The 27,131-nt window shown below is 36.2% G+C and overlaps 1 protein-coding gene across 2 annotated transcripts in view; it reads right to left on the reverse strand.

The window, feature by feature from the left end:
• The window catches only part of NEBL (nebulette), a 346,363-nt gene that overhangs the window by 30,035 nt on the left and 289,197 nt on the right, over window positions 1-27,131 (reverse strand). Inside the window, exons 15-26 of one of the 2 annotated variants that reach the window (XM_081298828.1) lie at window positions 25,387-25,497; window positions 22,638-22,748; window positions 19,833-19,943; window positions 14,728-14,838; window positions 14,451-14,561; window positions 12,355-12,459; window positions 10,480-10,572; window positions 7,514-7,606; window positions 4,730-4,822; window positions 3,401-3,493; window positions 2,020-2,112; window positions 717-821 (exon numbers count right to left, since the gene is read on the reverse strand). The exons of the other annotated variant lie outside the window; for it this stretch is intronic. Coding sequence (XP_081154954.1) covers window positions 717-821; window positions 2,020-2,112; window positions 3,401-3,493; window positions 4,730-4,822; window positions 7,514-7,606; window positions 10,480-10,572; window positions 12,355-12,459; window positions 14,451-14,561; window positions 14,728-14,838; window positions 19,833-19,943; window positions 22,638-22,748; window positions 25,387-25,497 — 1,230 coding nt within the window. The remainder of the gene's footprint in view (window positions 1-716; window positions 822-2,019; window positions 2,113-3,400; window positions 3,494-4,729; window positions 4,823-7,513; window positions 7,607-10,479; window positions 10,573-12,354; window positions 12,460-14,450; window positions 14,562-14,727; window positions 14,839-19,832; window positions 19,944-22,637; window positions 22,749-25,386; window positions 25,498-27,131) is intronic. 2 annotated transcript variants of the gene reach the window in all.

Raw genomic sequence — 27,131 nt, forward strand, 5'->3', positions numbered from 1 at the left:
TAAAAGATAAATACTTTTAAAATTTGATTTACTTTCCAAAACACGCTAATTTAAATATGATCTAATTTCCTCTCTTGACCTTCAATATACAGTAAAGTGAAAAGCTACTTATAATTATTCAAGAAAAACAGTATTGTTTAAAATTACATTAACAGATTTACAGATAGTGATGTATACAATTTGGGTATACATAGTTACAAATTTTTAATTTACAAATAAAAAAAATATGTTACAAAAGTTTGGAACCATATACACCCAAATTACATACATTGCAACATGCACATTTACATTTTTCATGTTCTAGAAACCATTGAATAAAACACTGAATAAATGAACTTTATGGTAAATAAATTACATCTCATGAAACTGTCAAAAAAAAGCATCTTTTTCACATTCTGTATGACAAGCAAACACACCAAACTCTATCTTAAAATTAATCAAAAAGAAGGTTAGGCAAATGTCTTTTGCAAAATGCATTTGTAATATTCATGTTAGAAATAAAAACACATTGAAAAAGGACACTGAGAAAAATTATTTTATTAGACTTAATATTTTCATGATATTTCAGTGTGATTAGAACCCCTCCCACAGGCTCATCCAAGTTTCCATGCTTTATTAGTTATCTAAATTAATAGTAAACTAATGCCATCCATAGACTGGTCTTGCTGTTCCTTAGTATCTTTTAGTCATGGAAGAGTGATCTGGTTCTACCCTACCATTGAAATATGGTTTTGTGCTTCTTTAACATGTCTCAGACCAGGTGTATCTAAAATCAGACTTGGTCTGCCTTTCATCAGTTTATGGTCCTGAGTATATTTTACCTGCAAAGTAAACAGTAGACATAATAAGACAATTATAATACCCAAATCCAGGATATAACTTATTTTTAAGTTTTCCAAATGAGCCAAACATATGCAACGTATTCAAAATTATTTCCCAGGTAGATTTTTCTTGAATTATATTTTGTTCTAAATACCAACTAAAATTTCACTCTCAAAGATCTCCCTTAAAGGTTATTACAAAATTGACTTAAATCTATTAATTGAAAGCAAATGTGTATGATCAACAGTTGCTAGCAACACAGTCAGTAAGACTTATATTTAAATTAAACAGAAAAAGTCTAAAACTAAACAGCACCTAAAGTTATTTTGTTTCTAAATGTCCTCACTTCCTGACATAACAGTGTTGAAGAATACATACCATGTTTCCCTCTAATTCCCTTTAATTTTTTTCTCCTTAGAGAATGAAGAACAAATCTAGTTTTCCTTCTAAGCAGCAAAACCTAAAGGTAATTTATGTTGGACACACCCAATATCTCTGGACAGAAATGCCACTAGATAGCTGGAAATTACGAAGCCTTAATGCTGGATACCAGCCAGGGTGCTCTTGAAAATGTGCCAGGAACAGGGCCTGAGTTTTTTACGACTGACCCTCGGGTCACTGCCATATATGAAGCTGATTATGTGTAAGATCAGGACTTCAATTACTAAGATCTGAGTACCTATATATAATTCATAACTGAAGCCCTGATAGTCACTAAGAGAATACATGCTATTCAAAGAAGACACTGATATGCACCACAAATAGCTTTCATGAGTAACTGAATTTTGTATCAAATGCATTTAAAGACATTTTTCCTCTAGGTCCTCACACTGGAGGAATGACTCACTTTCTATTTTGCTTTGCACTTAACAACCCATGTTCAATGAAAAACATCAGCAAAATGACAATTATTTAACCTATGCATCCAAGACTTTATCATTTTCAAAGATTCTAGCTAAAATAACATGAAGTGTTGTTTAAATAAACTGTAAATATAACTGTCAGTCACATCTGGAAATACTATTGAAGGATGGAAGGATAATGTAAATTTGTACAGTGGCAGCTTTTGGAAGTCATTTGAAATAACACATGTACTTAAAGGAAATATCACAAGTTTATTTTCACGAGGAAAAAAAAATAGACTGCAAGTAAAGGACATGTCCTTTGTGATAGTCCAAAATGAATAAAACCACTTGCCGAGCTAATATTTTCTTGGTTCTTCTTTACTCTTTCCATTTCAGGAGTTACACTTAAAGCCGTAGCTCTTCCCAACTGACCTTTATAATAAACCTGTCATTTCAGAGAACAAAAATGTAGAGCACTGTGAATCAATTCCATTAAACAGGAGGCTAGCATTGCTTATTTTTAAAGAGTTATCTAAGAAAGAAAATCTATTTAAAAAAAAAAAAGGCATACTATCAGGAGTCTCGTCATACTTACCATGCTCATCTTAAAGAATCTATTTTCTTTAAGTTTATTTCATCCCATAATAGTATCCATTTGTCTGAATCACTGTGGACACACTCAAATATATGGGCACAGCATCAGTAAATCTATAGTAAGCCTTCAATCACGGAGGACTATGAGACCTATCTTCATGGATATTACTTACAGGTCCTCTTGCCCATATAGAATGGCCCTACACAGTTGTGGTTTCTTAGGAATTAACTATGGTAGAACTTTTTATAAGGATGTGTTTAAACAGGTGACTGTGGTCATCCATAAAAAGGCTAGCATGCTTCCCAGTCCTCTATTCCTCCTTCTCAATAACTATGTTCCTGGTTGAAAGTAATGAGGTCACATCAAGGACAAGATGAACATCTAACTTCTCCAAAATATAGTTGCTAGGAAAAGTATCAAACCATAACTCGCCTTTGCTCTTCATAAACTGGCCAAATGACTTTAAGTGTTTGAAGAATAAAAGATTTCTTTGAATACAATAGATTTCCAAATTTTCTTTTCCAAAGAACCCAATCTATATGTTAATGACTTCAGAAAAGAATTTTTCTCTGGATGAACTGCATCCGTGGATTATATAAATAAAGGGGAATTAGAGCAGGCCACCAGTCAGTGTCTAAGTAAAAACTGCCAGCCTCGGTTCAAGAGGCCGTAAATTGGCCCTGTTTCCTGTGCTCTGTTCAACCAAGCACACTTTATCATTTCTCCCAGGACACTGTCCAGAAATACAGTAATAATCAGAGAGAGTGGGAAATGGGGCTGGCCGGAGGCTGGAGAATAAGAACATATGCAACTCAAAAAGAGAGTGGGAGAGAGTGATTTTAGGGCAGGATGACAGAAAGTAACCCTGCCTCCCTTTGAGGGAACCACAGCATCGATCAGCATGAAGACAAAATAAGGACAATCCACAACCCATAGGGAAAAAATCATCATGGCGTGGCACAGGGAACCCCCGCATCACCTGGGACCTTGAATTCTTTCAGGGAAGTTGTTAAGCCACTGAGAACAGAATATCAACTCAAAGTTTTGAAAACGTGGAACTATAGTCCCTTCACCTACATATGGGCATGACATTTGATATCTTAAACAAACAAAAAAAAAATCACTGAGAGGATCCCACATTGCTGAGGTTCTTCTGATTTTCTTTCACTCTCTTCAGCTCTGGTGGGTCAGAAATGGCAGTTGCTTGTTTAATCTCTCCTCTGTATTTTACCTGTGGAGGAAAAATAAGAATTTTTTTTCTCCTTAGAGAATGAAGAACAAATCTAGTTTAATGGATAGAAGAACAGACACAGAGGACGAGACTCAAAATTCACCTTTTAGACACTTTTTTTTTTAATAGTACCTCTACGTCAACCTTCCTGTTGATATCTACTTCTAGATCCTAATTGGTCTAACTTGGCAACCACAAAGTGTTGGTTATGTTGTTTAAAAAGGAGTTGACAGTAAATACTTGGCTGTTCCATGTCAAAACTAACTGCAAATTCCACAGATGAAAGTAATAGAAATATACAGGAGCATGCTTAGAAAACTCCAGAAGGAAATCAGGACAATAGAACACGTGGGAAAGGTCTTTTACTTTCCCTCTGGCCCTGGAGCTTCTCCTTTCAAAAGATCTCCTACTTCATCCACTTTCCAGGGACATGAGAAGGATACATAAGGTTGAGCTTGATTTTTTCTCCTCTACCTGGGGCAACATGCTCTTAAATAATGAAGCCTTTAAAAGAAAATACCTATTGTTTATATTGGGGGAAAACTCCATAAAAGGGCAAAAAAAATTAAAAAGTAACTATTGGGGGGCCCTTAGAAGATATTTCTGGCTATCAAGAGGCTGGGGTTCAAATTCTAGCTCTCCTCCTGCCCGCTGTGGGTCCCTAGCGTGTCCACAGATCTCCAGACTCGGTTTCCCATGTCCACCCGTCAGAGAAACGAATAATTCTGAACTCACAGGTTCACATAAAATATTAGCACAGGGTCCAGCCCCGAGCAGAGGTGCCTCATAATTGTTAGCTATCAGTGCTTTACTCTCAATAGATTAAGAAGAGTTAAATAATGGTTTTCCATTTTGTCCTTAAGGTCCCTTGCCAATGAAGCAGGATTTCCCTTACCCTATTCTAATAGATATATTTTCTTTCCCACAGTTGTCAACAGATCCTGCTCTCCAGGTCCCTCTTCTAACACATTTTCAAAGATTTACCAATAAACTAGGAGACTCACAAGGATAGGCCTGGGTCTTGTGTTCCAATGGTCAGGACTATGCCTGGCACATTTGGCTACTTAATTCATACTCCCAAGATTCCAGGACTTACATGAAACAATCATAGTGCCCTTCAATGTGTGACTGGGTAAAGGAGCATTCGAATGTGTTTAAAGCATCACAGAGAGAATTTTTTAAAAATAAGAAAATGGACTTTTCAATAAACTATAAAAGAAAACAGAAACTACTTGCCGTACTCAGCTGCTCCTGGTTTCGCCTCACCCTCTCTATCTCTGGGGTCATGCTTATTGGAGTGGCCTTATAGTTTTGCTCTTTATACTGGAGCTGGAGGACAAGGTGAAAAATGCATTGGGATTACAGGAAACCAATGTGAATCAATATGTTGGGACTGATTACTAGAAATGTCAGGTGGCCACAGGGCACTCATCAGTAGAATCTTCATTAGGATTTTACAGTGAAACATGTATTGCTAATTGACTGCATCTTTTTGTAATGATCCTACTGTCTCAGATTTTCTTTGTCAAATGTTTTAAATTAAACCTTTAATTGTGTCAAATGTTTTAACTTAACCTTTCATTGCTATTCTTCCAACTGTATTATTTATTGGTGGCCCACCTGAGTTTGATCTTAACCATAATAAGGAATTGTCTCTTCTGTGAATTTGTTGCTTCATAGCACTGAAGTGTTTATCAAATTACCATCTTATATTTAAAAATAATTATTGTGCACTCTTATCTTTAAGAAGGAGGGAGAAGGCTGGGCATGGTGGCGCACACCTGTAATCCCAGTGGCTCTGGAGGCTGAGGCAGGAGGATGGAGAGTTCAAAGCCAGCCTTAGCAAAAGCGAGGTGCTAAGCAACTCCATGAGACCCTGTGTCTAAATAAAATACAAAGTAGGGCTGGGGATGTGGATCAGTGGTCAAGTCCTCCTGAGTTCTATCCCTGGTACAAAAGAAAAACAAAAACAAACAAATCCTAGGTGTCCACACAAATCCTAGGTGTCCACTTCTTGGTCTGACTGCAGTATTAAAGAAACCATAAGCCTCCAGCTTCTCTTGTCTGTAAAGTTCCAACATTGGAATGCCTACCCTCTGACCCAGCATTATGGAAATTTTTTTGACCTGCTACACAGAAGTGTTCCTTCTTAGCTGGGGGATAAGATTCCATTGTTTGTAGTCAGCTTTCTCAGCGATTTCACAACACCACAAGAAATAAATGAGCATCAAACACAGAGAAACAATGGCGTGTGTCAAATGAATTTTTGACTGGCAAAAGCAGAGTTAGATGTTTAAATCCCTTTGCAAGAAATGCCACAGGGACAATCTTAATGATTTTTTTCAGAGTTTAAATTGAGCGTGGGACACCTGCAGGTAACATGAACTTGAAATGCAGTTTCTCCAAAGTGAAAAGGCAAAGGAAAAGAAGTTTGAGAAGCTTGGAAAATACACAAAAAATGGTTGGGCTCCTTCTAATGTAACCTCTTTGGAAGTTCTCAATGAGAGGCTTTCTTTGTGCCATGGTATGTAGTGTGAGAGCTTAGGAAGATTTCTGTGACTTGAGATGATTTAATTAAAATGAGGAAAGTTTCAGTCTAATCTCTATTGGTGGCAAACATTCCATGTGTTTTACAGTAATATTTCCTAAATACTCTAATCCCTGTTTTATAGATGAGGAAATTAGGGCTTCCAGGGCCAGATGGCTTATACTGCAAATAAGGTCTAGAGTGGGGTCAAACCAACTATATAGGGTCCATATTCCTATCTTCAATTTCTGCCCTTTGCACACCATTTTTCTGATGCCACACCTATAGCATATACCTATGCTATTATTTATAGCATTACTTTTCATTAAATATATATATATATATATATATATATATATATATATATATATATATATATACACACACACACACACACACACACACTTTTTGGTACCTGAGATTGAAACTGGAGGTGCTTAACCACTGAGATCCATCCCCAGCCCTTCTTATATTTTATTTTGAGGTAGGGATTCACTAAGTTGCTGAGGCTGGCTTTGAACTTGCAATCCTCTTGCCTCAGCTTCTTGAGCCACTGGGATTACAGGGATATGCTGCCATGCCCAGCTTATTTTTTTAAAGTAAGGTTGTTTTAAGATAGTGTTAAATGTCTATCCTAATTATATTGTTTAAATGTACATCTTCTTCTAAAAGAAGTTACTCTTCTTTTAGAAGAAGATGTACATTAAAACAATATAATCACTAAGTCATGGACGGGGTACCCCGGGGCACTTGATATCTATTTCAAATGCCACATGTCACATGATAGAAAAACCCAGGGACTGGGTGCTATAACTCTATCACTTTTAAGACAGCTCCCCTCTCCACCATCATCCCCTGTCACCCCTCATCCCAGTTACTCATCCTACTTTTCCTCTCTTTCTTGGAGCTTTGGAGCCTGAACATAATAGGTTTATAAGAAAAAAGTCCTTCCTCACAAAATCCAACCCAAACCATGATGAATTCTTCAAGATCTAACTCCAATGTTACTCATTCTCCAAGACTGCTCCTGATATTGCTTTCCTTCTTTGCATTTCCATAGCACTTTTCAAGAGGTATTATTTCTCTTGATTAAATGAGAGAGTGCATGGAGAGTACTCAGAAAGCATAGTGATCACTCAATAAAGACTACTGTGCTAGCAATTAAACAATGCATAACAGTTACTTATTCCATGTCTGTCTCTTCTAGAGACCTTGAGCATATCCACCACCCCAAACCTTGACCTTACAGTGTATCTCACCTTCAAATTCCCCCAAGAACAAGAACAAATAGACCCTTAATAGCAAAAGCCCGGGAAGCATTGGATGTGTATGGGGAGGACATAAAGATGTGTGAAATGCTATCTGCACTTTGAAGGAATGACCCTGTTGCAATGGCATACATTCTAGTGAGAGTTTATCTGCACAGGTCCATACATTCATTGTATATTGGCATTCTATAAAATAGAAAAAAATACTTAAGGAAATATGATCACATTGCTGATGTTCTTCTGGTTTTCTTTAACTCTCTTTAGCTCTGGAGGATCAGAAATGGCTGTTGCATGTTTAATCTCTTCTTTGTATTTCACCTGAATAATTTATAAAAATATAGTATTAATTGTATTTGACACAAAACTTTTAAAAAATATTTAAGCGTATATTTACTTGTAACTCTTACATAATTGAAGTTTTTAATTCCAATACTACTTTCCCTTTAATGGGAACACAGTTTTTTATTTTATCTGATGCTTTCAGGATTTCTTTATCCTGAAATACAAGTAAATTTACATCTATTCACCAATCCACCACTATAGAAGTTCCTTAATTAAAATAAGCAAATGTTGCTTATAAACATTAAAAAATATATATGATTAGGCAGATGCACAAAAGAACTTGGAAATTAATAATAACAATAGTTTATTATTTTCTATTGAAAATCAGTTTCAGTTTATTAATATGTTAATTAGAGTTTAACACATATTTAAAGGCAAAAGTCAAACTGAGTTAGCCATAGTGTCTTGGGAACACTGCTTGGACTGAGAGCATACAAAATAATCCAGAATAGGGGTGGGGGAGATAAAGCAACCACACCAAAAAAAAAAAAAAAAAAAAGATGAAGAAGAAGAAGAGAAAAGGGGAGGTGGAGGAAACTGTACTGAAAGCATACATAGACCAGTGTGTCCTGATTACTATAAGGTCAGTGCCAGAAAGACCAGAAGTGTCTTCCCCCAGCGGTCGTGTTAGGTAAAAGTCCCTGTATCCTGGCATCCACTTCATCCCAAAGCTGCCCTGTCAAATATGTTTACCAGCGGATCAACAATAGCACACAGTGATGCACATGGCAAGAAATAGCTCTTTAAACTTACAACATGATCAGTGGGGGTCCTCATTTTAGGCAGTATTTTAATATATCCAAAAATTCATGGAAGATTGGGTTCAAGAAAAAGAACATGTGCCCCTGTTATATATAAGGCAGCACAGGCTATACTTAAGGAGCACAAGTTGAAATTTAGCAGACTTAAATCTACACAAAATATGTTCTAGAAATCACTTGGTGATGTTTAAAATGACCAAGTCTGCAACTCAGGTTGACTGTCATAATGAACACATGCCTCAATACCTCAGAGGTCATCTATGTCTTAGCACCTGTGGATTTAGCACTAGTCACAATGCCACTATGAGTCCCGACCCGAAACAGTTAAATTGGAAGTTCACCAAGACAGACGACTTCTAAATAAAATTCAAAAGCGGTTCTTAGCAAAGAGCTAATAGTGAAAAGGCTTGTACTCGGAGGTGGAAAATGTCGAGATGTTTAAATGTTAGTGAATCACCTCTCAGTTTGACAGATCTGGCTAATCTTGAAAGGGCAACTTTCCATTTGAATACTAAGCAGGAGTTTATGGCCCAACCTCCGAGATACAGAGCTATGCATTTACTGTCTGCTAGAAGAGGCTGAGGGGTGCTGGGGGAAGAAATGATATACTGTACTACTTTGTGTGATTTTCCCCGGGTGAGAAGCTCAACATGATTAAAGATGAACATTTTAGTTTTTCATAGAGCTCTAAACTAATCAAAATGGCACTGTCATTTCACTGTAGGCTATAGAATCACACACTACAGAACATTCATATCCCAGTACATTGATAGGTACATTTCAAATATTATCATTTGGAAGCGAAGGAAATAAACATTTTAAGTTTCTTTTCCCAGACTAATTTTTTCTGCCCGATCTGAGTGCTGTCTGATGCGGGGTCCCGATGCAGGGATCAGAGCACCACATTCATATGCACTCATTAACACCTCCAGCCTCCAGGCCCAGCCTTCTCCAGGAAATAGGTTCATTCATGCTACAAAGGTTTTATTGCAATAGCATTCTGCACAAGTTTTAGAATTTCATTTTAAAGTGCATTTTACTACAGCATCACTTTACCCCTCCTACACTTTCTCCAGAAATGCCAGCACACACTCTTGATCTCAGGAAGCCACAAAACTACCAGTTACCCTTAGATGGGTCTCATCAAGGCAGTTCTACCTGGATTACTTAAAGAAAAGTTCTGGAAGGTAGTGTCTCCAGGGATGAAGACGAAGAGATGGGGAATTTAAGGAAAGAATCTGTTTTTACTTCATTAACAATAAACCAATGTATTAAATGCACATGAAAGAGTACCTATCAGTGAGGATAGCAATTATCCATTGAAAATGTCAAGCACAGAATGGAAGAAAATTTAACTTAAAACATTAAGCACCTCTTCCAGCCTTTCCTCCATCCAAAAGTAGTTGGAGGGTAAGTTATTTTACAATTTATAGTGAAGGCATGTGGTTTTCTTTGCTGAGAAAAATAGAGAATAAATGAGGCTAGAAACAGAAATATGGGCAGATGTGTGAGAAAAAGCACATAAACGTGACCAACATGGGTAAAAATGAACTGGTATTCTTTTTTCTGTTTGGACACCATACCTTCATTTTATTTATTTTTATGTGGTGCTGAGGATTGAAGGCAAGCGCTCTACTGCTGAGCCACAACCCCAGCTCTTCTTTTTTTTTTTTAATCTAAACCTTCACTGAAGTCACTAAATAAATGTTTTAGAGCCTTTGATCATTCTATCAGGGTATAAAGTTTCTTGCCTCCAAGTACTGGGGAGGTACTAAATACATCCTTTCTCTACACAATTTAATACAATGAAAATTCTGTTCCAAAAGATGAAACATAATCCCAGATTTCATTAAAATGACCTATGTGCTCTTTACTCTGATTGATCAAAATGAAATGCTGTTGCAGGTTTGAGGGGAACAAGACCACAGTTTTCATTCTGAAAGTTAGGCCTTTGATATTTGATGAAATCTTATTTCGGTAAAGTGGAGGTAAAAAAGGGAAAAGCAGCTGGCTCAGTAAAAAACTAGAAATGTTTATCTAGCTTCCATTTGCTTCCAGGAAGGATAGTTAATTCGATCAAGAACTTACTGAACTAATATTTTGCTGATTTTTCTTCACTCGTTCCATCTCTGGAGTACCTTTTACTGCTGTGCCAGCTCCTACTTCTTCCTTATAAAATACCTTTATTATAAAGGAAAGAAAAGGAAGACTATAAGCTTATTAGAATTCAAGTCCTAAGTCCTATTGTTATAAAAGAAAACCCATTTTTCAGTTTTATAGTTCTGTGAGTGCTGCTTCTATTTATGAGTACCAACATTATATGAATCGATTAAATAACCCATCATAATAATAAAAGTCTAACGTGGGTTTCATATTCCACAACCTTACAAGCAAACCTCTAATACTTGCTCTACAGCATGATAGGTACCTTTGCTGGCTGCAGATTATGTCACGTGCATATTTGAGAAAAATCAAAATATACATTATAAAAGCTCACTAAGCAGTTAGCATTTGGTTCAAAAGTGGTATAAAATTTTAAACTATCACCATCCTTCCAAGCTCAAGGATGCCCTTATTCTCTTCCAAGAAAATATTAGCTCTATCTATCTATAGCAATTCACTCAAAGTCTATTTTCCTCCTCTTCCTTAATCATTAACTTTCCCCCATGTTTCTCCATCCTTACCAACATCTACCCCTTTCAGACACAAAGCACACCAAAAAGCAAACGTGCTCAACTGAAAACCAGTAATTCTAAGAAAAGCCCATGACAGAATTACTCCACTTCTTGACATTTGGTAATCCAGTGAATCCCAGGAAAAGAGGAAGAATATGGCATGAAAAATGTTTGCACCCCCACTCCCCGCCACCACCAAAGCTAAAACTCTGGAATGCCATAAAATCATAGAAGTCAAAATGCAAAAACAGCCTCATCCTCTGATCCTTCCAGTGAGAATTTTCCATTTCTCAGCACAGCATGCCCTCTTGTGTACCTGAGCAGCATACCCTTAGTGCTAAAGCTGGCCAATTAATTTAGGAAGTGGAAAAACCCTGAAACTGAATAGAATTTACATTTTTTTTTATTAGACACTTGCTAATGCTACATTATGAAAATGACTGTATGGTCAACTTTTACAATTTTAGAATAGAATTCAGGTTTATACATCTGTTAAACCTAGGCCCAATCTCAGTGAACACAGCTGATGTAATTCTATTTCTCAAAATAACAATATGAAAGTCTATGAGTGAGTTATGAACTAGTAAACCTCCAGATATAGTATCCATGCAACTAATCAAAGAGCCAGAAAGAAAATCACTACATGTGACTATTCTCATCTTCCAGGTAAAATCTGTATGGAAGATTTCAACTTATTTCCTGAGTTAAACTTATAAAATTCAGTTAACAATTGTCACTTGTACCTAATATAAAATTTGAATCTGGAATTCCAAAACAATCATAACTAGTCATAACTTATGAGAATACCTGGTACTTTTGAAGAAGTAAAGAAAATACATTTGATGGAACAACTCAAATATACCACACACACACACACACACACACACACACACACAAAAGACAATGAGGAGAAAAGGCCCATTCCTTATGAAATATAAAATTTCAACGAACAACTGAAAAGAAATACAGATCAGGCATCTCTAATCCAAAGTTCCAAAATCCTTTAAAATCTAGAACTTTTTGAGTGTCAACAAGTGGAAACTTCCATACTTAACCTCATGTGATGGGTTGTAGTCAAAACACCAGTGCCTCTAAAGTATGATATAAAATTTATCTTCAGTCTATATGTACAGAAACAAATGAAATTAATTTCATGTTTAGACTAAGGTCCCTTCCCCAACATATCTCATCATGTACTTGCAAATATTACAAAATTTTTAAAAATCCAAAATAGATCTGGTCCCAAGCACTGCATATAAGGGATACTCACCCTGTAATCGCTACTCACCATACTAATGTTTTGTTGAGTTGTCTTAATTCTCTGAATTTCGGGAGTATCTGCCACAATGGAATAGTTAGAAAGCATTTTCTCTGCTTCATCTTTGTACTTTTTCTAAAAATAAAAAGTAATACAAATCTGATACTTTGTGTGTGAGACAGAGAGGAAGGGAGAGAATGGTACCATTTCTTCCCACTCCTCCATTCCCACATGACTCAAAGTTATATCTTAAGATTCAAAGTAGTTGTTGACACAGCAGCAAAAATCAAGGCAGTGAGCAAACCATCAAGTGGGGCAGCCTCACCTCCGTCAGAATATGGACCCATTCCAGTTGGTTCCAACACTTCAGAGGGCCTCACTTCTATGCTCTTCCTAAACTTAAGACCTGTTCTTCCAGGAGCACCTCAGGCCCTGCTCCACATAGTCTGGATCTCCATATCTACTTTTCTACATGCTTCCAGATTTATGCTTTGCTTTCTACTTTAGATAAAGATCTATGGTTGGGGAAAACATACTAATATTTTATAGTTAAGATTTTAAGGATTTCAATTTTCTACCCACCCAATGAACTACAATAAATTCCAATAAAACCTGGGCAATATTTATACTTTGCACCAGCACACACATAACACTTGCTATGTATCAGATATTACTCTAAATACTCAACACACATTTACCTAGTTAACCAATCCCACAAGCAGTACCTATTGTTATCCCCATCTGTATCATATACCAGCTAGTCAGTGTCAGAGCTAGGATTGAAGGTCAGGGACTCTGGTTAGTGAACAAGCAGTATGCCATCATTAACTATGATGGCATACTGCTTGTTAAGGAAAGTAACTGCTGTTCCTGTTGAACTGCAGCACTGTGTCATTCCAGTCTCTTAAGGATTTCACTGTAGCCTCAAGCACTTAAAATCCCTTAAATTCTGATGTACTCTAGTGGCACACTCAAAAATTCAATGCTTCAGGCAGGAAATCTGACAGCTGAGGAACTGCTTCCTCTGGGAAACCTTTACTCTTGATTCTTCTGCTTTCAGGTAGTATGTATCATGGTTCATGATACTTTATTTGTTTGATTTTAGCCTGGAGATCCCCAAGGGCAAAACTATCTAATTTTGCATGCAAATATGTAAATTTAGTGTGCGAAGAGGTGAACACGAGGACAGGAAGAAAAGCATGCACTTCAGGACCGTCCTGGTTGCTGTATTCCGAGGAGGTTGAGAAACATACTTTGACATTTGGACTCTGCCATCTTGATGCTGCCATTTTGAACCAGTTGATGTTTAGGGTTCTTGCTTATTTTTTAACCAGAATATTAACAAATTTGACAAAACTTTGTCAAAAATCACTTTCAACAATTCCATTAATCAAATTTAATTCTTTGAGCAATTTTCTATAACGTTTAATTTTTTTCATTCCCTCTACTATTTTTTCCATTGGGATGCATTCTTTTCTATATAAATATTACAGCAAAAATACTAATCATTAATGAAAGTTCTTGTCCAAATCAGATTTTGTAATCAACTTCTTCTTCTTCCATACATATTTACTTCTGAGGTCATTGTCTCTTTCACATTTTTTTTTAAGGATATGTGACAGGTAAGGTATACTTGGCAAATATAAATTTTACCAAGAAAGCTTAGTTCTTAATTTTTACTTCATATTAAATTTCACCTGATTGATGCCTTGTGCATTTTTAGCCACTGCCATTTGATTTGGAGCTGAATATTTTAATACAATGGACTATTCACTATGAAGTGGTCAAAAGACATAATTCTTTGGAATTACATTTCTATAGAATGAGCAAAGAACATTCAAGCCAAGTATGTAACAGAGTCCAAAAAAAAGGTCAAAATGTTCTTGGACTCAAAACAGGGGGGCCACCTTTGGCTTCCATAAGTCTCCTGAATTGAATAAAAAAAAAAAAAAAACAGTTGTCCTTTTAATTAGTAAGGTTAATTTAATTTGGCCAATGATTTCTTAATAACAGAGTGTATTGACTTTGCAATGCCTTCAAAAATGTACAAATCATAAAGATACTTGAAGCACATGGTGACTGGATATTAGAGGACATTATTCTAAACTTCTGTGTTCTTTACCAACCTGGCTACAGATTTCAGACGCCCTCTTGGCTCGAAGCATATCTGGGATATCCACGTTCACTTGCATTCCTTTCCCCTTAATTTCATTTTCTAAGTCTTTCTTATATTGCTTCTAGAAGAACAGAAATTCGTCTTAGTGCTTTGCTTTACCTTTGATAACAAGGTAGGTATTTATGTATCTGAACATCAAAGCCCCCAAGTGGAAGTCACATTTATGCTCTGGAAATTCTATAGAGGACTCCGTGTGAGAGGAAACTTGGTGTCTGCTGCCTCCTCACCTGGCTGGCCATCTCTGAGGCTCTCTTAGCCCTCTGCACATCAAGAGTCTCTGCGCTGACTTGCATTCCTTTCCCTTTAATTTCAGTCTCCAGATCTCTTTTATAGTCTTTCTGCAGAAAATGAAACACACTGTTAGTGTTCTGCAACCATTCCAAAAACAGTGCTAAAAAAACCGTGATGTCACTTTGAACCAGGACCAAGTCCTATAGAATTAAGTTGGACCTTTATTTCTTCTTGTCTTTTAATGGACAAAAAAGTTTAACTCGTGGTAGAAACATGATATGGAGTGACTTAGTCATAAGTAATCTGAAGGCTTTTGTCTACATGCCTAAATTTTTTTAAAAAATGAGCCAGGTAGGAGGAAATTTTGTATTTCAATGTAATAAATTTGATAAATTGTTGGTAAGTATATAACTAATTGATAAACAGCAATAAGAAGTGATCGTAAATTGTTGCTTTTCACAATTGCTGCAACTTGCTGTTCCCCATTCTAAAGTGAGGTTGGCTCAAGTGTTTGGGCACTATGGGACTTAAATGAATGGTTACACCCCATCCCTAGCCTCCATGATTGGTTCAGGGGTAGGTGCACTTCTTTTTCAGTGGAAGAGCTCAGAAAGGACTTTCTCTTTCCTTCTGGACATAAATGAAGAAGAATTCAGCCCTGGAGCTGCTGGAAGTTTCTTTGCAAACAAAAGAAGAAAACCTGAGAACTGAAAATGAGAAACTGAACTTAAATCACATTACAGTTCTATATTGTGTAATGATGGGGATTCATTCTGAGAAATGTTCCATTAGGCAATTCCATGGTTGTGTGAACATCTTAAAGTGTTCATCACAGACCTAGATGGTATAGCCTACTACACACGTGAGCAATATGGTAGCTCTGTGACCTAGCCTGTTGCCCCCAAGGCCATGAAGAGCAAAAGGACATAAGATTAAATCAAGTATAAGAGAAAAGGATGCAATACAGAATCTCAGTAAATACCAGGTATGAGGCTGCTGCTGGCATAAAAACATGCTGTTTTATAGTAATTTGTTTAATAAGCAGAAAGAGCACACTCTAAAATAACAATAAGATGTACAGTATTAAGTTCATACATAAACCAGTAATGATTGTGATCATTATCAAGAATAATGGCCAGGCATGGTGGCACATGCCTGTAATCCCATCAACTCAGAAGACTGAGACAGGAGGATCACAAGTTCAAGGCCAGCCTCAGCAACTTGGTGAGGACCTAAGCAACTTAGTGAGACCCTGTCTCAAAAAAATAAATAAATAAATAAAAAAGACTGGGGATATACCTTAGTGGTTAAAATATTCCTGGGTTCAATCTCCACTACCAAAAAAAAAAAAAAAGAATGTGTACTGAACATAACTGGATGTGCTATAATTTTTGTTGCACTAGGACATTAGGATGGCTACATGTCACTGGGTTATAGGAATTTTTCAGCTCCCTTATAATATTGTGGGACCACCATGGTTATATACATGGTTCATTATTGACCAAAAGTCATCATGTAGCAAATGACTGGATTTGAGTCCTAGATCAAGCCATTGCAAAGAATCCCTCCAATACTCAATCATAAGAACAATAAATTACCTGTTTTCATAAAAGCCAGCTTGATTTGGATTCTCTATTACTGTCTAAAATTTATGTAATTTACATAATGTGCACTATAATTACAGACGTGCACGTCTTAAGGGGCTCTTGTCACGTTTTATAACTGATATAAAATTCAGCAAGCTGTACACTTTCATGTCTGTGATTTCTGTATGCTATTTTTTAAAATAATTTACTTCCAAAACCATTAACTACATCCAATTAAATTTCTTCCGAAACAATATTTCCTATTATGTTGATATACTTAAGACTTGTAGATTCACTGCTTTAAAATAACTGCTAATTTGCTAATTTGTGATGTTCTAAATAACTTGTTAAAATTTTTAAATAAATTGTATTTAAGAACTTTTAAACTTTAAGGACTCGTATGGTGGCACACACCTTAATCCCAGCTACTCAGGATGCTAAGGTAGGAGGATCATAAATTCAAGGCCAGACTCAAAAAAAATAAAATAAAGGCTAGGGATGTAATTCAGTAAAAAAAAAAAAAAAAAAAGACCTTAAATAGATTATAAACAAATCTCAATCTTAGTTAAATCCTGTATTTTCCCGGTCTTTTACTAATTAACCCCATCTGTTTTTTAACAGACTCTCAGTTTTACTTTTCTAAACAAAAGTTCAAGTAGTAATGTTTAATTTTATAATAAAATAGACACCTATTACTAGATGTCTAAAAAGCTCTCTGTTTCTAGTAAGCCTGTTTAAACCCAAAAACAAGCTCAGTGTGACAAGTGCACACCTGTAATCCCAGTGACTCGGGAGGCTGAGACAGGAGGATCACAAATTCAAGGCCAGCCTGGGCAACTTAGCAAGACCCTTAGCAATATAGCAAGATCCTATCTCAAAATACAAAATAGAAAGAACTAGAGTAAGCACTGGTGGGTTCAGCCCCTAGTAACAAACAAACAAACAAAAAGCCACGAAATTGCATAGTAGAGGTACATCATTCAATTTTCTAATAAATCTAAAGATGCTCTAAAGCACATAGACTATATTAGGCACTGATTACACCAGTTGTTACTGCTGTATAACAAAAGCTTAGAAGAGTTAAAACAACAGCATGATGACATCTACATTTCCAGAGCAAAACCCTTAAGGCACAAGCGCTTTAGAACCTCTGTTGCAATCATGTTTGCCAATGTCCCATTGGTAAAGAAAGTCCCATGGTCAGGCCCATGGGTACAGGAAGGTTTGACTATTGGGGTTCACTGGCATAACAATATACTACATTGACTACTTGAAAAATAAACCTTGAGTATTAAAAATAAACTGTGGCAAGTATCATACATTGGTTGAAAAGGAACTGAGAGTCTGTTTGTTTGGCAAAAGAAGACACGTCTGTGATTAAAATATAAACACAATACAGGTGATTCCCCTGAGCCTATCTTTCTCTTGGTTCCCAATGACTAATTTTGCATTATTTTCCTAGCATACAGTCTCAAAGAACAAAGAGAAAACCAAAACCAGCATACTGTTGAACAAACTAATGAACACACTAAGGAAAAACCTAATGCTAAAACATACCAATTTTCTGGAAAAGGCCTATGTCTTAGAAGCCTGCTCTTAGGCAAAAGGGTGAAATACAAAATATCTCTTTTCTCAAGGGAAAGGACACCTTCAGTTTCCTTCATCTCTCATCTCCCATGAGGACGATTCCAAATGCTTCTTCCCAACCCCTGAATTCTCACACCCCTCATCCCATGCTCTAGTCCAGTAACTCCCTCCTCATAATAAGAAAAAAATTTAGAGAATTGTGAAATTATTATTATTAAAAATGTATATAAGAGGGCATGAATGGAAACAGAATTCTGGTTAAGAAGCTATTTTAAGACCCTGGGGACAGAGATGACAGCTTTGACGAGGCAGGGAGAAGTCAATGTATTTAGAACACCCTTATGGTGTAAAGTCAATAACACATGCAATGAGAGGAATCAAAGGGACTTCAAAGATTTGTTTGGTGTCATTTGATAATGACAGGAAGAGAACCTGTGAGAAGCTAAGGGTTTTGGTTTTGGCATCTAATGTTGAGATCTCATTATACACAATCCATGTGGACAACAAAGGGTAAATGGGCACACATTCATCTTGATGGTATAGAACATAATTTTTTATAAGAATGGAGAAGACCTATATGAAGTGACATGGGAAAAGGACCATAACAGTAAATGAATGGGGGGGAAAATGAACATAGGACAAAGATAACAGTATGACTGCATTTAGGGGTTTTTTGAAGTCTATTGTGTACAACTTTATATAAATAAAAACAAATGTGGGAGGCTCTACAACTTATAACAATAACTCTCAGGAGGAGAACAGAATTAGGGGAGGAGACTGAGAAAGTTTTCAAGTCTCTACTCAACATCCTCCCACTACCATCCAAGCTGCCATTTCTAAGCAGAGACCTTACTAGTCAGGAATCCTGTGCCATCTCCCGGTGCTTTGTCTAAACCAATCATGGCAATCTCATTTCCCTGGAAAGTGCCTAACCCTGGGAGTTAGGTAGCACCCAAAGGAGTAGGAATTCCATGGTGGGTAAATTAGCTACATCTGGCTCTCCAGGATTTCCAGGGTAGGAGTCAATCCTGAGTCAGCTGTGTCTAACTTTTGGAGTCCCAAACAAATTCTCTGAGCAGCCCCACTGACATCCCAACCTAACTGCCTTAAAGTGAGTGAGTCCCACCCCTTAACTTGCACCCCACTCTCTCTCCACATATATTTCTTACAGAATCACCTCATCCTGACCACTGTTGCTCCAGTGACCCTTGAATTGCTGAGGAAGTTCAAGAGGTGAGTCCAATCTAGGGCATTTCCTTTGAAAATGTACATGGTCTGACTCCTATAACTCTGTTCTATGATATCTATCATATCATAGCGTCAAAAAAAAACAACTTCTAAATCAATATTCTGTCTTTACCTGTATTATGTGAAAAGGAAAACAGTACTGAATGATTAAATATGGTCCTTTAGGATGACTAATGCCTCAAGCCCAAATGCTGACTCTAGTAATTTCAGGCATGGTGAAATCAAGGGAGGATATTTTAGGGACGTGTGATCTCACAGAAATGGCTACTATTCTCACGTAATAAGTGGTTTTCAAGTTTTTCTCAGTAGGTTGGAAATACAACTATGACTGGAAGCATATGATCCATCCTAAAGAAAACATACTCTGAAAACATTTATCATATCCCAGATGAACACAAAATTTGTTGAATTACATAATAAAGGTTATAGGGAATATGTGTCTATGTGACCTTATCTTATTAAAATGCTTTTTCTCGAGCTTCCTTGAATGTATTTAAAGGATATGAGCAAAGCAAAAACTATAAATTTTTGAACAAACATAAAGATTTGAAATGGTTTCCATTCCAAACTGTCAACCAGACACAAGGCTTTAAGAAATCCCATGTACTAACTGATTTGCTGATCTGATCTGTTGAATTCAAAAAGACGAGTTTCAAGGTTGGTGGGAGCTGTCTGCTTACCTCGCTGACGATCTCTGTAGCTTTTTTGGCACGCTGGAATTCAAGGCTGTCAGTGCCAACCTGCATTCCCTTGCCCTTAATTTTGGACTCTAGGTCTTTCTTGTATTCTTTCTGTAAAAAGCAACATTTTACAACATTTAGAAACTCCATGAATAAACACACCTTTGTAGTCAGTGATCAAAAAGGCAAATAACCATATTTTCAAAGAGAGGTTACGCAACTTACTAGGTAGCATGCATGATCTCACCTGGAACTGAATTTTCTGAACTGCCTAAAACTATAATCTCTATTCTCACTGAAGAAAGGTATAAAAAAATGCTGAAGATTTTTAGTGTACAAAAGGCAATTGCCAATAGAGTCTTCATAGGAATCATACTAGTGGCTGGAGGATAGAGATGTGGATGTAAATGGGTTAAAGTTGTAGAAAGAGGACCAACTTTGAGGACAGCACTCCATCGATGTGTGACAACAGAAATATTTCTTCACATTTCTGATTAACACAGCTGTGAAATAGGAATACTAAAAGTTCCATGAGGGATTCACCGTGAAGATCAATGAGTTAGCGTACAGTACATAGTCCAGCACAGGGGGTGCTCAATAACTGCTTTTTTTTTTTTAACTTGATCTTTCACTCCTATACCCCACGCCAGTCCTTCTTCCCCTAATAAGGCCTAATTTGCTTCTGTTCATGAAACACCTTGCATTCAACTGTAACTGACTGAACCCCCGCATGGAAAGCTTACAACAATTTTCCCAAATATTATTGACAACGGTTTACAAGATTTACTTCTGAATGTGGACTAGATATATTATTCCAACTGAAAGAATTTGTAGAAATTAGGCATCATGTGATGATAATGTTAGCCAAAGACATCGCAGCAGATACCTATTGTTTGTGTCTGCCTGACATCCATCCTTCTGTCTTCTGGCAAAATGCTCCATGATTTTCTTTGGGAGAATTACCTCTCACCCCTCTCAATCTATCCATCTTCGAGGGATTGGTTTTCATCACCTTCTTACAAGCAAATATTTTAAAAATTTGTTATTTATATATTTTTTTTGGTGCTGGGGATTGAACACCCAAAGGGGATTTACCACAGAAATATATAGCCACATGCTTTTTGGTTTGAGACGGGGTCTCATTAAATTGTGAGGATCTTGCAAATTTTTTGAGGCTGGCCTCTAACTTGTGATCCTCCTGCTTTAACCTCTCAAGTCACTGGGCACCACCACACCTGGTTCCCACATATATTTTTAATTCCACTACAATTCTTTTAAAATTTTTCATTTAATTTATTGGCTCTATAAGATTTTTTAAAATGCATATGAATAGAGAATATTCTGTATTTGAAATACTACTAAAATACATAGGAAGTTGACTGAACAAATGGGTAACCATGAGAAGCCAATAGCACATTGTACTCCTCTGACCCAAGATGTAATGATTGGCTCCAGTGTCAGCACAGGACAAAGGCTGATCCAAGAAATTCACTCCTAGAACCTCCATTAGAACTACAATACACATACCCACTTCCTACTGGTATTACTGGTCATAAGTATAAGCTACTCTGTTATTAAGAGGCTTCAGCTCATGGAGACAGCCTCTCAATTGTGAAGTCAACAGAGGATAACAGAACCAAGAGATGGAGGAACAGGGGCATCATTTGAATGCCCACCAGAAGGAAACTCTCTTGGACTTTTTTGGACTTTTCTTTCTTTCTTTCCACCCCTCACCCTACCTCTGGTACTGGGAACTAACTTAGGATTGCTCTACCCCTAAGCTACATCCCCAGATATTTTTTTATTTTTTATTTTGAGACAGGGTCTCACTAAGCTGCTAAGGCTTGCCTCAAACTTGCAATCCTCCCTCTTCAACCTCCAGAATCACTAATATTACAGGCAGGCAACCATCACCCTGCAATCTTGGACATCTTGATTTCTGTGAGCTTACACACTTTTCTTGTTTCATAACCCAGTGCGAGTTGGGTTTCTATCATCTAAGACCTGACTAACAGGGACAATATCATCATCGTTAGTACTACAGTTTATCAGTATATGGCAACAAAGCTTTAAGCTCTTTTACTAATAAATTTAGATAGCTTCTCCTCAAAGAACTGCCGTCATGTGATACCAAAGTCATGGCCTCATACAAGCATTATAGGACTGAAAGTATTACAGAGACATTCATTTCTTCTCACAAAGTTCACATAAACTGAGAAGTAGCCACTTTGATCAAGAGATTTAACTGGGCTCATTTGGCATCTAGGGCTGGACTGGGAGAGTAAGTTGGCTGCTAGCAGGAGGGCAGGAACTTTTTAACTGCTGTGACTGATAGATCATGATAACATACCTTCCTAATTTTTTTGCCTCTGACTTGCTTAAAAGATCAAGTCAAATCTCATAAAACTATTTTGGTGAATTTATAATACAGATTTTTCTCTTAAATGGGGCAAATGGTCATTGTTCTCAGACCGAATAGAAAGGAGATTGGGAACATCAATTTATTTTTCATTCACTGTCTGGGAAAGACTTCTAGGATAGAGCTGGAGATTATCATCTGTACATAAAAGTTGTGAGATATATAGAATCTTTTTTTGTAATATTCTTTTAGTTATCAATGGACCTTTATTTTATTGATTTATATGCAGTGCTGAGAATCAAACCCAGTGCTTCACACATGCTTGGCAAGTGCTTTACCACTGAGCCACAACCCCAGCCCCTATATGTAATCTTTGAGAAAGATTTATCAGTAAGGAAGTCAGCAGAGAATTTACCCATTCTGCGTTGTTAAGCAAATCCACTCACCTCACTGGCCATTTCAGATGCTCGTTTGGCTCTTTGAATATCAAGAACTTCTGAATTAAGGTCCATTCCTTTCCCCTTTATTTCATTTTCCAAATCCTTTTTATATTCTTTCTATAAGACAAGGATATGACAGTTCAAAACTTACTGGAAATTACTTTAACCGATATTCTATATTCTTTTCTAGAGATCCTAGACAGAAAATATTACCAGGGTGGAAGAAATCACATTTTTGAGCATCCTGCTATGTCCTTTCCATTTCATTTCCATACTCTATCAAATTCAGAGTGGCTTCCAATATTATCCATCTTTGCCCTTTCATCCTTTCTCCCAACATGTGTTGGTACCACAGTGAATTTTTTAAAGATGTTTTTTCCTTTCGATGATGAGGAAGATCTTAAGAATATATGCTTCGTATCAATTATGTTAAATATTTTTTTAAATGTCTAATAAACATGAATTACCAAAAGAACACAGTTGAAAAAGAACAAAACAAAATGACCAAATCAAAAGGGTTGCTATAGCCAAAGGTTTTTTTTTTTTTTTAAGTTTCCACTTTGTTCAATGATTGATAGTCAAATAACATAGAGCCAAATAATTTCCTACGTATTGATAATATACACCTTGAATTTCTCCTATTTTAATATCATATTTTAAGTAGATCCAAATGCCTCACACAGATGTTTACACAAAACTTGTTATTCTCTGCCAACAAATTGCTTGTTTTCTCAATTGTATTCTGAAAACAATAAATATCCTTTTCCCACTACTCTTAAAATTTCATTTACAACTAATTTGCTGGGTGAAAAATGAAATTACCTTCACTGATAAGAAACCAGGTTGCAGTTAGTTCTAAGGTTCATTTCATGTTATTTTCCCTTTGTTCTGTATAACTAAATTAGCTGTCCTCTGCTCAACCTACGGGCCCGCTAGATATTATCACAACCAGCACGTGTTTCTGGAAAGAGCTCTGAGTGAAATGACCTGGATTAAAGTAAAGCTCTTTCACTACATGGGAGAAGGGAGACTTTAAGAAACTCAGCCTTGATTTCCATCTTGGTAAATGAAAATAAAAGTAAATGCTTTACCAATCCCAAAGGGCAATGGGGGGGAATCACGTGGAGCATCCAATGGTACTTTGGATACTCTAAATAGCAGACCAAATGTAAAAGCCAGAAAGCAAGGAATGCAGTGCCCATTTCCAACTAAAGGCTTACACTTAGGAAGGGAAGTTACAATTTCATTATATCACTAAGCAACTGTTTTTTAAGTTGAACATCTCTATAATTTAATAAAAAGTTTTTAATCATAGTTGTTATGATGTTTAATTTCCTAAAAATAATCTAAATTTTCCTCCAAAAATTCATATGCTGAAGCTCTAACTTCCAATGTGATGGCATTTGGAGGTGGGGCCTTTGGGGGTAATTATGTTCAGATGAGGTTATAAGTGTGGGGACCCTAGGATGGGATTAATGGCTCTAATAGTAAGAAAGACCAGAGTGCCTCTGCCTGCTTCTCTCTCTCAAAATGTCTTAATTGTATCATACTCACTAAAAGAAAGAAAAAGTAGCAAGAGAATTCTTATAGAAATTATATGTGTGTTTCATCACAATATAAATTATAACAATGAATCACACTAAATTTCTAAAACCAGTTCATGGTAAAGGTCAGTGGGCACTTGCTTATTAAAGAAGTTCATAATGATAAGCCTCTATATAGGTAATTATAATTCAGTATATTTCACTGGCTTAAGATATTTCTTACAGTAATCATTTCTTTGATTCAAAAATTTAGAATGAAGTGGAATTTCATTTTCCATTTCCTAAATAAATAAATAAATGTATATTATATATATATATATACATACACACACACACACATACACACACATATTCCACTTATATATTATATAATAATTATTATATTACATGTATTCCATTAATATATATTCTATTTAAACTTTCCTGTAATATAAAGAGAATCTATTTAAACAGAATTGGAAGAACTCTTAAGTTACTTTTCAGCCATTAAAAAAAAAAGGCAAACATTTTTAGGATCGCGCTATGAACACAATATTTGTTAAGATTTGAAAACTTATGTGTTCAACACATTTTAATATTAATTCTGAGCCAAAATATACCTTTAAGTTTGGGGAGAAATCCTACAGAGAATGAAATGAAAAACAGACCTTAGTTCTTCTATTCTATATGCTAACTTTCCAATTTTTGCCTACATAGAAGATAAGAGATTTATAAATAATGCACCTTCTATCCACACTTTCACATGTCAGAACTCATTTTTGGTATCAGATATCATGAGAATGCTGCAGGGGAGCTACAGGAAAAAGGTGGTTCTAATACATGTTTTTATAATAACCAAATTTTAAAGAATCAAACTTGCCCACCTATATTCAAAATATATATATATTTTTTTTTAAAAAACTAACTATTATAAAGCTAAAAAACTCACTACATACAGAGCTTCTGAGCTACAATACAAAACCAAATATTTTTCAAATCTTTTCAGGAAATCTAGGCACTTTCTTCCCTCAACTTTAAACAGATGTGTTAACTAATACTTTTCTCTTTTTAATGAAAATGTAGGACTTTCTTAATAAGGGTCAAAGTGTAGGACAGAGCAAAGTGCTAACATCTCAAAAACTGGCTTAGCAGAAGACTGTTAGATAAATATCTCCTGGGTTATTTCCTTGGTTTTCTTTCATGACATTTAATAGAAAATAGAAAGATCGTACCTCCCTCAGAAGGTTGGTGATGTACTTTACATGTAAAAATTCAGGAGTCTTGTCCAAATCTAGAGAGGACCTTCCCTTAATCTCCTTCTCAAAATCTTCTCTGTAAGCTTTCTGTTAAATAAAAACACATAATTTAAATGCAGGAAATACTAGTGACTATTGAAAAGAACAAGTGTTTCCAGAACAAATATAATGCTTTGTGATATAATTCTACTATCTTAGAGTTTTTGTCAACAGGAAAATAATTCCAGCTTTATTATAAACTTCACAATTCCCCCAAATATAAGTAGCACGATTAAAGACCATTGCATTTCTAGGGCAAATCATCCTGAGTGAAGCTGTTCAACATCTTATTAGTCTGTGATTAATACCACTCCATTTTAGGGAAAGAACCAGTAAGATTGGCATTTTAATGGGATTCTCCTGAATTCACTCAAAAGGGATGGGGAGCCTCCTTTGGAAGAGAATCTGGTGGCATGGAAGGCCATTCAAACCAAAATAACACCAATAGTCATGGCTCCTGCACCCTTATCTCTGTCAGTCTTTTGTGAATTCAGGAAAGAATATTCCTAAAAATTAATGAAGGAGGCTTGGGGAAGGGGTGGTATTTTTGTTCAATGGTTTGGGCATTGAAAATATTTACATACCATTCATGGAATTTGATATGGATCGAGTTACAGTGTGAGGATAATCTCACCCTGGATCCTTTAAGTAAGAGTTCACAACAAGAAATGAAAGGGGGATGCTGACCATGGATGATGGAGGGCCCAGCCCCATAGCACCTGCCCCGTTGGACTGCTCCTGAACCCACTAGGTGTAAGTCTCTTCCAGCATTTGAGCTATGCATGTGAAAATCCATTACTCAAGTTTTATGACTAGGAAGACTGCCTAAATCATAAAAATATCTAACCATGTGAAATATTTACTATACAAGGGCCAGATTTTACCAGCCAAATGTTATATTCAAATGGCATCATAAAGTTGACAAGAACAAATGAATTCTGCATGAGATTGTTATTCATGCTAAATGAGCAGCTATTTCCAGGTTCATTATATATTTATTACAGAGAAAAGTAATTATATACATAAAGAAACTCTCCAAGCCATGAGGGAGGATGAGAGAAGCATGCTGCCCTCTCACTTAGAATTTCTGCTCCATACAGTCACTCCATGAACACTGTGTCTGCAGTCATGAGGAAAGGCAGTGACGGATATTCTATGAATCTGATTAAGAAGATGCTTTGGGAGCATTCTGAATTAAAGAACTAGAGAGACACCAAAGAGCAATAATGAGAAAGTGTCCTTTTTAAAATGTGGAACGAATTGAGATAATATGAATCTAGGGCATTTCCAGGCTGAAAGGACTCTACAAAGTGAAATATAAATATGTATGTGTATTTATTTATTTATATTAGATATTTCACTTCAAAGAGAACTTTTCTTCTGAATAAAAAAAGATCTCTTTGCTAAAGTAAGTCATTAAGAAAAGCTGATTATGCCTGAGACTGGACAATTTTTACCCTGAAATAAGACAAAAATCTTCAGTATGCTTTCTGCCAGGAGTTATATTTGTGAAAGAGAAGACAGAACTTTCAAGGATGGACTTACAGATTTCTTGTGAAAACACACAGATTAAACTATATCTGGTATTAGGAGAAATCAAGGTAAGTATGATAAAAGATCATAGTAAAAACACTGATGATTTTTCCTGAAATCATATGCACATAGCTTTACCCATAAGGGCT

The sequence above is a fragment of the Spermophilus citellus genome (assembly GCF_964194105.1).
Source record: "Spermophilus citellus genome assembly, chromosome: 6".
Classification (NCBI taxonomy): domain Eukaryota; kingdom Metazoa; phylum Chordata; class Mammalia; order Rodentia; family Sciuridae; genus Spermophilus; species Spermophilus citellus.